The following is a 12,149-nucleotide window of genomic DNA, read 5'->3' as shown; positions in this document are numbered from 1 at the left end:
CAGCCGGAAGTTCGGCCCTGTCCTCCTTCCCCCACAGCCAACCCAGTCAGAGAGTACAGTGCGCTTTGCACACGCGCAATAGGGAACTGGCTGTGAAACCGTACGGCTGCACTGCCGGTTTCCTTTAGTAGTGATGTCGGTAGCAGCACCCGATAGCCAATTAAAAAATCAACATCAGGTGAGGACATCGCTGGATTCCTGGACAGGTAAGTGTTCTAATATTAAAAGACCAACATCCACCAGCTCTGGGATATCGTCATGGAGGAGTGGAAGAGGACTCCAGTGACAACCTGTGAAGCTCTGGTGAACTCCATGCTCAAAAGTGTTAAGGCAGTGCTGGAAAATAATGGTGGCCACACAAAATATTGACACTTTGGGCCCAATTTGGACATTTCCACTTAGGGGTGTACTCACTTTTGTTGCCAGCGGTTTAGACATTAATGGCTATGTGTTGAGTTATTTTGAGGGGACAGCAAATTTACACTGTTATACAAGCTGTACACTCACTACTTTACATTGTAGCAAAGTGTCATTTCTTCAGTGTTGTCACATGAAAAGATAGAATAAAATATTGACAAAAATGTGAGGGTGTACTCACTTTTGTGAGATACTGTGTATGTGTGTATATATATATATATCTATACATATGTATAGATATATATATATATATATATATATAAAAGGTATATATATATATATCTATACATATGTATAGATAGATATATATATATAAAATGTATATATAAAAAATAATGTTGGGGAGGAAAAGCTAAAAAGTTGAGGGACGGGAACTGGGGGGGTGGGGGTGCCACTAACACGTTTTAAAGTTGGGAAAGGCACCTTTAAAGATGTGTTTTAATTCCCTTCATGAAGGGGTTAAAGATTACAGACCTGCAGTTTTCTATAATGCGTTTTTTTAGAATGTTAGGGGTTCAAAGTACTATACAGCTTTAGAAATGAGTTTAACAATAAAACTTTAATGCTGGAAGTAATCTAGAATTTTCACAAATCATTTCCTTATTGTTACTGTATATCTTTTTGGAAGGCTTGCATCTAGGATACAGTATATATATATAAAATAGTGTTGGGGAGGAAAAGATAAAAAGTTGAGGGAAGGGAACTGAGGGGATGCCACTAACACGTTTTAAAGTTGCAAAAGGTGCAAATATGTGTTTTTATTTCCTTCATGAAGGGTTAATGACTACAGACCTGCAGTTTTCTATAATGTTAGGGGTTCAAAGCACTGCACAGCTTTAAAAGCGACTTTAACAATAAATCTTTAATACTGGAAATAACCTAGAATTTTCACAAATCATTTCCTTATTTTTCTTTATTTGTATATCTTTATGGAAGGCTTGCGTCTAAGATATCTTGCAGACGTGTTGCCAAAAATGCCACGTCTTATGTTTTTTGGAATGTAGCCCTTTGTCTGCATAAATATCAGGTTATGATTAGATCAGTAAAAAACAACAAAAATAAAAGTGTCTGCATTGCTGATCAGTATATTACGCACCTGAATACATGCAAACGTGTGTAAATGACATCTCCACTATATTAGATAGCAGAGTGGAAGCTAGCAGGTTTTTTATGCACATATACGCATATAAAAGCACATACTTTATGGACAGTACTCGCATTTTTGGCCAGGAACTTTCTGCCAGGAAAATCCGGCGTTCATACATTGTGTGCCAGGACCCTAATTGAGAAGCAGCTCTTTCCCCAGAGCAGAGCGAGCAGTGATTCAGGCCATGCGTGGGCGCACTCTATAAATAGAGAAGAGAAGGTGGTACAAAAGTGGAAGGCAAAGTTTTAAAAAGATGAGGAGGAGGGTACAGATAGCTGAAAATAATAGTGTTTTCTCTGCTTCGAGGGCCCTAGGAAAGGTCAGGGCCATCTTACCGAATGGGCACGCTGTGCAGTTGCCCGGGGGCTCCACTTGCCCGGGGGGCCCCACCTGCCCAGCTACCTAGCCCCAGCCAAGCATTAGTCCCGATTCCCGTGAGCATCTCGCCCCTAAACTTAGCAGGTGGAAAGCGCCTGTCTGCCCTGCACTGCTGTCAGGCCACTTGGGCCATGGAGGGGGAGCCTACAACTGCAGGGATGCCTGTCTGCCTCCAGGCACACACAGGACAGTCGAGTCTGACTCCTGTCCGTGTGTATGTCCACTGAACCCAGCCGCCGAACTTGGAAGCTGTAATTAGCTTGGCACTGCTGTAGCAATAAATTTTGCCTTATCAATAATTTGCATTTTTTTTCTCGTGGGAGATTATTTAGGCGGGGCCCCAGTGCACTGCATTGCCCGGGGCCTTTTAATGCTCTTAAGGTGGTACTGGGAAAGGTTACTTTATGCCCCCAGTGAGGTGTCCAGTCTTGGTCCAGGTGATTATACACAGAATTAAAGAAACTAATTGCATTGCCCATATTCAGAGAAGGAAGGTAGTCATCATTGGAGATCACTGGGTCTTGCCACCCAACTTGCTTTGTGGGGAGAGGCACTGCCACTTGGCATTCATTTGGGGGAGGAAGGAAGCCACAAGTCGGAGCTCCAGTGATGTTCTGGGTCTGTTGGCCTGTACTCATGCCTACCAATCCATAATTGCAGGGCAAATGACAGGTTCTCTTGAAAGAACACCCTTCGTATGGATTTTAAGGTGGATCAAAAAAAACAAAAAAATATAATGTGTGAGGTCCCTACCAAAAATAAATACCAGACTCTTAATCTGAGCATTGAGCTTGGCTGGCCAGGAAAGGGAGGTGGGGCAAGTGTACAACCTCCCTCCTGAACCATACCAGGCTACGTGCCCTCAACATGGAAAATGGACAAGGGCATCAGCCTCACTACTGGCCGGTGGTTGTGGGTATCTGCAGGCATGGGGACAGTGCCAGGACAAGGTCTAGCATCCAGGGCGAAGATGCTAAATGGTGCCCCCCTCTGCTCCCAAAAAATGTGTGAGCATTGTGTCAACATATAATCCTCTCCCTACCCCCCCAAAAAACGATAGCACTAATCTTCACACTTACACCAAATATCTCCCCCCAAAATAATTCCCTGTCTTCCAGTACAAATCCCCACTCCCAGCTCAAATCTTCTCCCTCCCTAACTCCCCATTTCTAGCACAAATTCCCCCACCCCCAAATCCCCTCTCCTAGACCTTATTCTACCCCCATAATTTCCCCTCCTAGCACAAATCCTTCCATTCATCCCTACTAGCACAAATCCTCCCTTCCCAAATCCCCCTTCCTAACATAAATCCACTCCCACTCAAATATACTTTGAGCCTAAATCCTCTCTGCCCCTCCAAATTCTCCTCTCCCAACACAAATTCGCCAAAATACCCTCTCCCAACACTAATCCCCCCCACCCCCCAATTTTCCCTTCTTAGCACAAACCCCTTCAATCATCCCTACTAGCACAAATCCTTACAATCATCCCTAACTAGCACAAATCCTCCCTTCCCAAATCCCCCTTTCCTAATATAAATCCACTCCCACTCACATATACTTTCTGAGCCTAAATCCTCTCTGCCCCTCCAAATCCTCCTCTCTCAACACAAATTCGCCAAATGACCCTCTCTCAACACTAATCCCCCCCCCATTTCCCCATCTTAGCACAAAACCCCTTCAATCATCCCTACTAGCACAAATTCTCCCCACAAATTCCCCTTCCTAACAGAAATCTACTTTCCTAGTACAAAATCACCCCCTCCAAATCACCCATTCTAGCACGACGCCCCCCCCCCCCCCAAAAAAAAAAATCTCCACCGCACCCAGGGCAGCTTCACCTCCTGTCCACCCCTTGTCCAGGCCCTGCATGGGGCTTATTGGAATCTGGAATTCCCTTTAAAAATAGGGGTGCATCCACATACTGGCACCCCCTACAAGAATAAGAAAGGGGTATTTAGTACCCCTACTCATTCACACAAACAAAATATAACCTCAAAATAAACACCCAAATGTTGGAAAAGTCTTTTAATAAAAAAATTTAAATCCAAAAAAACATGTTGCCCATTGTAAATCCATTGTTAAACATACTGCCCGTCGACTTGCAGCAATCAAAAATCTGCAACAGATCCCGACGATCCGGATCACCAAATGACAGCCCCCCAAGCTGTCATCAGCTATGCAAATACCGCTTCTAAATATGATACCTGACTCCCATCAAACAGGGGGCCAAACAGCCAAAGTTTGGTCTGAACCCCGACTCACCCCTACTGACTAAGCGTGGGGAAGTGGGCAAGATATTATTTCAAGAGGACCTGTCAGTTTGCCCTATATAGGCAAAGTGACAATATCTCTTTAGTTTCAATGATTTTTATTGAATTTTCAAGAAAAGGTTGCAAACAATAACAGCAGGGCGATGATAGTTTAACATTCTACATGAGATAAGGAACAATGAGAAGTGCCTATAGACATAATAAGCCAATAACGTAAATCTCTGTCTGAGGCATGTTATGGTGATAATAACAGGCAAAATATATGGTTGTCATTCTTCCCTCCCGGGACACCCCAGTGGGAGCAAAAACTGCATCCTGGGGGGGTTGGCAACTTTAACGTCTTGGATACATGTCAACAAGTATAACAATACTTCTCCTATTGAGAGAGTAGATTCGTCTAAACTACCTGAGAGGTAAGAGAATCCTACCGCATAGAAAGAGGAAATAGTGAAGAATACAAAAAATATTGAAAAGGACATGAGTGAGGCCAACCACTTTACCAAAATAGGTATATAAAGTACAAATAATGTCAAATTAGTTGGAGAAATAGAACAATGCAGAAAAAATAAATACAAAAATGACAATTTCTGAATGAACTAAAAAAATGATGTATTGAAGAATTAACATATGACAATTCATGATAGCTACAGTAAATACATGATGCAATTGCATGATAATATATAGATAAAGAATAAATACATGATTGGCATAGGTATAATAACTAAACAACTTGGCATGTTGACGTGTTTCGCGGAACCCTGTCTGCTTCTTCAAGTGTATAATGCAAAGAAAGATCTAAAAATCTGAATCACGGGTGTCAGGCGGCAATCGGAGCCGTCTGCCCCGGGCATCGAAGACCCCACTGCCGAGCGGGGGCGGGAGCGCGCCGGCGGAAGTGCGCCGGTGGCTGCGCGTGTTCGCCCCCTAGCTGCAGGCGCGCGACCGATGTATACCTAGAGCGGTTCGCGCAGGAGCAGCTGCCTGCCGCAGTATAACTGTGGCGGCGGTCGTTAAGCGGATAATTACCACCTTAATCAGCCACAGAACCTGTGTAATTAATGTGTGTCCTGGTTTAAAGGGATGAGGTGGCAACCCTAGGTGCAACTGGGGACACCAGTGACTGCTCTTATAGATGAGGACAATTCTTTATGCATATTTTAGATTGCAGTAAGGAACAAGAGGATTATCAGGAAGAAAGTATAAGGTAATTTCGCAAGAACTATGCATGAACATGAATTAATTGGTTTTCATGGTCTCTTTACCCCTCTAACCCCGGGGATATCCGAACAGCAGGATGCCTGACTTGTGCAATAATTGTCCCTGTTCCTGCAGCATGCGTCCTTGGAACCCGCTAACTGACATTGCCCAGTATGAAAAAGACGGAATGCTGCAAACTGTGAAGAGGAACCTTACCAGCATGCTGGCACCCCGTACAAACCTGGCACACAAGGTATTTTTGTTGTTTTTACATACACATTGCATCATTTTGGTCCAGTCTAAGAGACAACAAGGAAAAGGTGTGGATAGGACTTCACATTTAATTATGTATCAGGATATTTGCATCTTTAATTCCATTTTTATTTATGAGATCTTAGATAGACTACCAAAAAGCCAACACGTTACGGAGGATTGAAATGCCTTCATCATGGCTAGAAACAATTAGAACCAATCATATACTTTTCATTCCCACACCTCTCCTTAGCTGCATGTCCGTCACCTGTGCCCACCCCCACTTTATCCTGGATGAGAATCCACCAACTGTCTTCTTCCCCAAATCTCCAGGACAACTTCCCACCATTTCAGGTGCTCAGTGTCTCTTCACCACAATTTTTACATTGCTTTTCAGTTTGCATATCTCCTTTGTAGTGTCTCACACCGCATTGTAGCTGCCATCAACTGATGGGGACACATTAAAGGAAATGTATTTATTTTACTGGGTTTCCTTTACTAGAGGAGTAATCAGGAGGGGCGACATCGTAAGGCCAGTGAGCAGCCGTCCATCAGCAGCCAGACCACCGAGAGCAGCTGTTCCACCCCTGAGCCGGGACATGAATCATCTGATGAGGAAGGTATCATACTGCTCCAACCCCACTCATCTTTCTGTATCAATGCATGCTAGTTCAATGACCTCTGTGAAAATCTACAGGAGAGTGTCAGTGCATTAAGTAAAAGGTATCCTATAGATCAGTGGTCTCCAAACAGCGGCTCTTTGCTTGCTTTTATCTGACCCTTGGGGCACTATTTAATTCACTGAGACCAACTAAAGGCACAATTCCTCCCAATGACACCAACGACGGGGCACAGTTCCTCCTAATCACACCAACCATTTGGCCCAATGACACCAATGATGGGGCACAATTCCTCCTAATGACACCAACGATGGGGCACAATTCCTACCAATTACATCAACGATGGGGCAAAATTCCTACTGATTACATCAACGATGGGGCACAGTTCCTCCTAATGACACCAGCCATTGGGCCCAATGACACCAATGATGGGGCACAATTCCTACCAATTACATCAACGATGGGGCACAGTCCCTCCTAATGACATCAACAATGGGGCACAATTGCTCCTAATGACACCAATGAGGGGGCACAATTCCTATCGATTATATCAACGATGGGGCACAGTTCCTCCTAATCACACCAACCATTGGGCCTATTGACACCAATAATGGGGCACAATTCCCCCTAATGACACCAACGATGGGGCCCAATTACATCAATGGTGGGGCACAGTTCCTCCTAATGACACCAACAATGGGGACCAATGACATCTGTGATGGGGCACAATTCCTCCCAATGACACCGATGGGGCACAATTCCTCCCAATGACACCTGTGATGGTACACAATTCATCCCAATGACACCTGTGATGGGGCACGATTCCTCCCAATGACACCGATGGGGCACAATTCCTACCAATGACATCAACGATGGGGCACATTTCCTCCTAATAACACCAACAATGGGGCACATTTCCTCCTAATGACACCAACAATGGGGCCCAATTACATCAACGATGGGGCACAGTTCCTCCTAATGACACCAACAATGGGGCCCAATGATGGGGCACAATTCCTCCCAATGACACCTGTGATGGGGCACCATTCCTCCCAATGACACCTTTGATGGGGCACAAATCCTCCCAATGATACCCATGGGGCACTATTCCTACCAATTACATCAATGATGGGGCACATTTCCTCCTAATGACACCAACAATGGGGCACAATTCCTCCTAATGACACCAATGATGGAGTACGATTCCTACCAATTACACCAATGATGTGACACAATTCCTACCAATTACATTAACGATTGGGCACATTTCCTTATAATGACACCAACAATGGAGCCCAATGACACCAATGACGGGGCCCAATTCCTCCCAATGACATCAGTGATGGGCACAATTTCTCCTAATGACACCAATGATGGGGAGCATTTCCTCCTAATGACACCAATAATGGGGCCCGATGAACACAACAATGGGGCACAATTCCACCCAATGACATCAGTGATGGGGCACGATTCCTCCTAAGGACACCAATAAAGAGGCACAATTCCTACCAATTATATCAATGATTAAACCCAATTACACCAATGATGGGGCAAAATTCCACCCAATGACACCAGTGTTGGGGCACAATTCCTCCTAAGGACACCAATAAAGGGGCACAATTCCTACCAATTACATCAATGATGGGGCCCAATGATACCAATGATGGGGCACAATTCCTCCAAATGACACCAACTATGGGGCACAATTCCTACTAATTACATCAATGATGGGGCACAATTCCTCCCAATGACACCAACAACGGATGCCAATGACACCAACAATGGGGCACAATTCCACCCAATGACACCAGTGATGAGGGATTGTCTACTCTCACTGATGCTGGGACATTTTGTACTACTTTCGGCCACAGTCGGGTCTCCCCAAAGTCTGAAGGACAGTAAGCTGGCACTTTGTTTAGAAAGTTTTAAGACCCTGCTAAAGGTCAAAAATACATTATACATGATTTAGCATGAATGCTTTGAATTTTAGAATCCCGAGAAACCAACCGGACCTAGTATACCCATCATTAGAGGTAACCCAGATAGCGAGGATAACTTGCCACAAATTTGTGGAAATGTTAAATTGTAAATCTGTTAACTTGCTGCACATTTTCACTGGCAGGTTGTACACTTGCAGAGCACTTGAAGCACAAGTTCTAGTTGACACTTTTCCAATTTGTAGCAAATTTGCATGGCAAGTCTAGCAAGAGCAAAGTTGCAGAGGTGAGTCTACAGCGAGAGTTCTGCATTATGCAAGCCTACGGCATGGAAATTCAGCCACAGTGCCCCCTGTGGTGGGATGACTATTGCACAACATAACTGAACCAGAACTTGCAGTAGACTTGCAGAATGTTTGCAAAGAAAGTTGATCTGGAGTCATGCAATGCGGACTTATTTCCATTGTGCAACAAACTTGTGAAGCCTGACAAGTCTAGCAATAGCTTAGCAAGTCACTTTCAAACGTGCAGCACAATTGTTTCTTATCTGGGAACTTGCCTGCACCCAGAAAAAAAAAAAATGTTTTTTTTTCCTCCTGCAGTTCCCCTTTAATTGTGTTACAACTTTTTTTTTATTATTATTATAACCCTAAGTACAGATTTATTAACCATTTGCTTGTTGTTGAACAGCTTTTCCAGGACCGTGTTCACAATGTGGAAAAGAAAAGAACGAACTGAAAGAAATTCAGGCTGCAGTTTTATCTTTACAGAAAACACAACAGGATATACACAGGTAAAACATAGCTTACCGATCCAGTACTGCTTCCTTCTCCACTATCTGACAAGGCAGCTAATCTCCCCTTATATACAACTTACTGATCCAGTATTGCTTCCTCCTCCACTATCTTACAAGGCACATAATGTCCCCTTATATAAAGCTTACTAATCCAGCACTGCTTCCTTCTCCACTATCTGACAAGGCACATAATGTTCCCTTATATACAGCTTATTGATCCATCACTGCTTCCTTCTCCACTATCTTACAAGGCACATCATGTCACCTTATATACAGCTTACTGATCCAGTATTGCTTCCTCCTCCACTCTCTGACGAGGCACATAATGTTACCTTATATACAGCTTACTAATCCAGCACCGCTTCCTTCTTCACTATCTGACAAGGCACATAATGTCTCCTTATATACAGCTTATTGATCCAGTATTGCTTCCTTCTCCACTATCTTACAAGGCACATAATGTCCCCTTATATACAGCTTATTGATCCAGCACTGCTTCCTCCTCCACTATCTGACAAGGCACATAATGTCCCCTTATATACAGCTTACTGATCCAGCTCTGCATCCTCCTCCACTATCTTACAAGGCACATAATGTCCCCTTATATACAGCTTACTGATCCAGCACTGCTTCCTTCTCCACTATCTGACAAGGCACATAATGTCCCATTATATACAGCTTACTGATCCAGCACTGCTTCCTTCTCCACTATCTGACAAGGCACATAATCTCACCTTATATACAGCTTATATACAATCTGAAAGGGGTTACATCAAAGAAATTTACTTTACCCCAGTCCTCAGCAGTCCAATCTCTGTACCTTTTTGCAGAATATCAGTCTGTGTCGGATGTTTTTCCTGGAGAGAAGTGGCTTCTTTGCTGCCCTTCTTGACACCAGGCCATCCTCCAAAAGTCTCACTGTGCGTGCCGACGCACTCACACCTGCCTGCTGCCATTCCTGAGCAAGCTCTGCGCTGGGGGTGCCCCGATCCCGCAGCTGAATCAACTGCCGGTCCTGGCGCTTTTTGGATTTTCATGGTTGCCCTGAAGCCTTCTTCACAAATGCAGTGGAAATGTTTTTAATGGGTTTAAATTAATTTTCATGGCAAAGAAGGACTTTGCAATTAATTGCAATACATCTGATAACTCTTCATAACATTCTGGAGTATATGCAAATCGCCATCGTAAAAGGCGGCAGACTTTATAAAAATGAATATTTGTGTCATTCTCAAAAATGTTCGCCATGGCTGTACAAAAGATTGTCAAAGCCTGCGAACATACTTTGTGAGATGGTTAGAGACTAGGAACAGTCTACAGGTTTTGGTTGGAGATGGGAGGCATGCAGCAGGAAAGAGTTAGAAATATAAGACTGATAGGGATTACTGCAATTATAGTCCATTTACATATAAATTGTTTTGATCCCATTATTAATTGCTTGGGCCCAAGGGTCACACAATAAAAACCCAAAGGCCACATGCCTTAAAGGAAAATAATGTGTTTTGTTATGGACACATACCTGTTCATTTTAAACTTCTGAATCTTTACAATTTTTTTTTTCAGAAACCTCAACACACTGACCAATCACGGCTCACTTTCCAAGTGCTTGCCTTCCAGTTCCTCGCTAATAACGTCCCGACACTGGCTGCTACTTTGCCTTTTTCTCGCCTGCCAGCTCTTCATCAACTTTGTGTTCAAGTAAAATTTCGCAGGGACCCAAGATCAGGCCAGCGCCATCCATCCATGCCTTGCCCAATGAACATTTGCAGGGAAAACACATAGGAAGTTCTAGTTTGGGACATTCAGAGAGCACGTTTTCCAAGAAGTTCCCTACTAACGTGTGTGGAAGAAAAACATCAACAAGAAGCATGACATTCAACAGCATGGCTCTATTAAATGAAAGACTTATACTATGTGCACAGGAGCAATGTATAAACCTTCTTTCCTCTATTATATTTTTGGTAAAAGCAGAGAAAGGAATTAGTGTATTGCATACCAGCCACTATGGAGAACAATAATTGCCAAGAGTCACAGGGTTAAACTAGACCAGTGATGGCGAACCTTGGCACCCCAGATGTTTTGAAACTACATTTCCCATGATGCTCATGCACTCTGCATTGTAGTTGAGCATCATGGGAAATGTAGTTCCAAAACATCTGGGGTGCCAAGGTTTGCCATCACTGAACTAGACCATAACACATGTATCCAATAATTGTCCAAACAATGCACAACATAATACAAAAACCCTCAGCTTAGGTGCCGGTTCACACTAGTACGACTTGTCAGGCAACTTGGTCAGCCTGACAAGTCGTGCACCGTCGCGGTCCATAGTGTAGTACAGGAACGGTTCTAATAGGAGCGACACAAGTCGCTCCGACTTAGAAAAAGGGTCCTGTACTACTTCGGGGCGACCTGGAGCGACTTGCATAGACATTCATTTTATGAAGTCCGTGCAAATCGTGCCGAAGTCGTGGTGCACGCGACTTCACAGGTCGCCCCCGAAGTCGTGCCGCTTCAGTGTGAACCGGCACTTACTAAGCAGCACATTTTTTCAACCAACAATTTTTAAACCAGAATAACTCTATCAGTCAAAGATGTACTCTGAGTACCCAATATTGTTATTGAATCATAACAATGGCTGAATACTTGGTTTTACCACTAATTCCAGACAGGCTTCCATCTAACCAAAGCTTTCAGAAGGCCTAAAGCCGGAACCATTGAAAGGGGGTAAGATAAAAATACCAATAATGCTGCAACAACATCAAAACAGGGTGAGTGGTTGAGGATGTCCTTGATGGCTGGTCAAGCTGCAAGAGGCCAGTGATACCACTCCTCATATACTTTAAGGTGCAACAAACTTTCCCACCCCAGCCAGAAACCGATCAGGTGCAATTCTTTTATTCTAAATAATAATGAAAATAGGTTTCCATGGGAGTGGGGAAAGGCCAAGCAACTGACATGCTTCCAGTGGTTGGGGCAACCTTTCCTTTTAGATCAGGGGTGGGCAACCTTGGCATTCCAGGGGCTGTAGAACTACAAGGCTCATAGAGCTTTGCAAGACTGATCGCCTCAGGCATGCCTTCCTAAATAAGAGGCATCATGGGATTTGTAGTTTCACTACAGCTGGAGTCCCGAA

At 43.8% G+C, this 12,149-nt stretch overlaps 1 protein-coding gene across 1 annotated transcript; it reads left to right on the top strand.

Moving 5' to 3' along the window:
- Nucleotides 1-5,530: 5,530 nt before the first annotated feature.
- LOC309565705 (oxysterol-binding protein-related protein 5-like) lies at nucleotides 5,531-11,054 on the top strand. Its single transcript, XM_082270678.1, has 4 exons — nucleotides 5,531-5,664; nucleotides 6,166-6,283; nucleotides 8,911-9,013; nucleotides 10,577-11,054. Exons 1-4 carry the CDS (start codon nucleotides 5,548-5,550, stop codon nucleotides 10,713-10,715), a joined length of 477 nt encoding a protein of 158 aa, XP_082126804.1. The 5' UTR covers nucleotides 5,531-5,547; the 3' UTR covers nucleotides 10,716-11,054.
- The last annotated feature ends 1,095 nt before the right edge of the window (nucleotides 11,055-12,149 follow it).

This window comes from Pelophylax lessonae, assembly GCF_965119305.1.
Source record: "Pelophylax lessonae genome assembly, chromosome: 10".
Classification (NCBI taxonomy): Eukaryota; Metazoa; Chordata; class Amphibia; order Anura; family Ranidae; genus Pelophylax; species Pelophylax lessonae.
This window is presented reverse-complemented; position numbering and strand designations above follow the sequence as displayed.

Excerpts from the sequence above, each read along its gene's own strand:
- LOC309565705 (XM_082270678.1), top strand. The coding sequence starts at position 5,548 with ATGCGTCCTTGGAACCCGCTAACTGACATTGCCCAGTATGAAAAAGAC. Across the intron at positions 5,665-6,165 it reads GTACAAACCTGGCACACAAG|AGGAGTAATCAGGAGGGGCG; the intron begins GTATTTTTGTTG and ends TTCCTTTACTAG. Across the intron at positions 9,014-10,576 it reads ACACAACAGGATATACACAG|AAACCTCAACACACTGACCA; the intron begins GTAAAACATAGC and ends TTTTTTTTTCAG.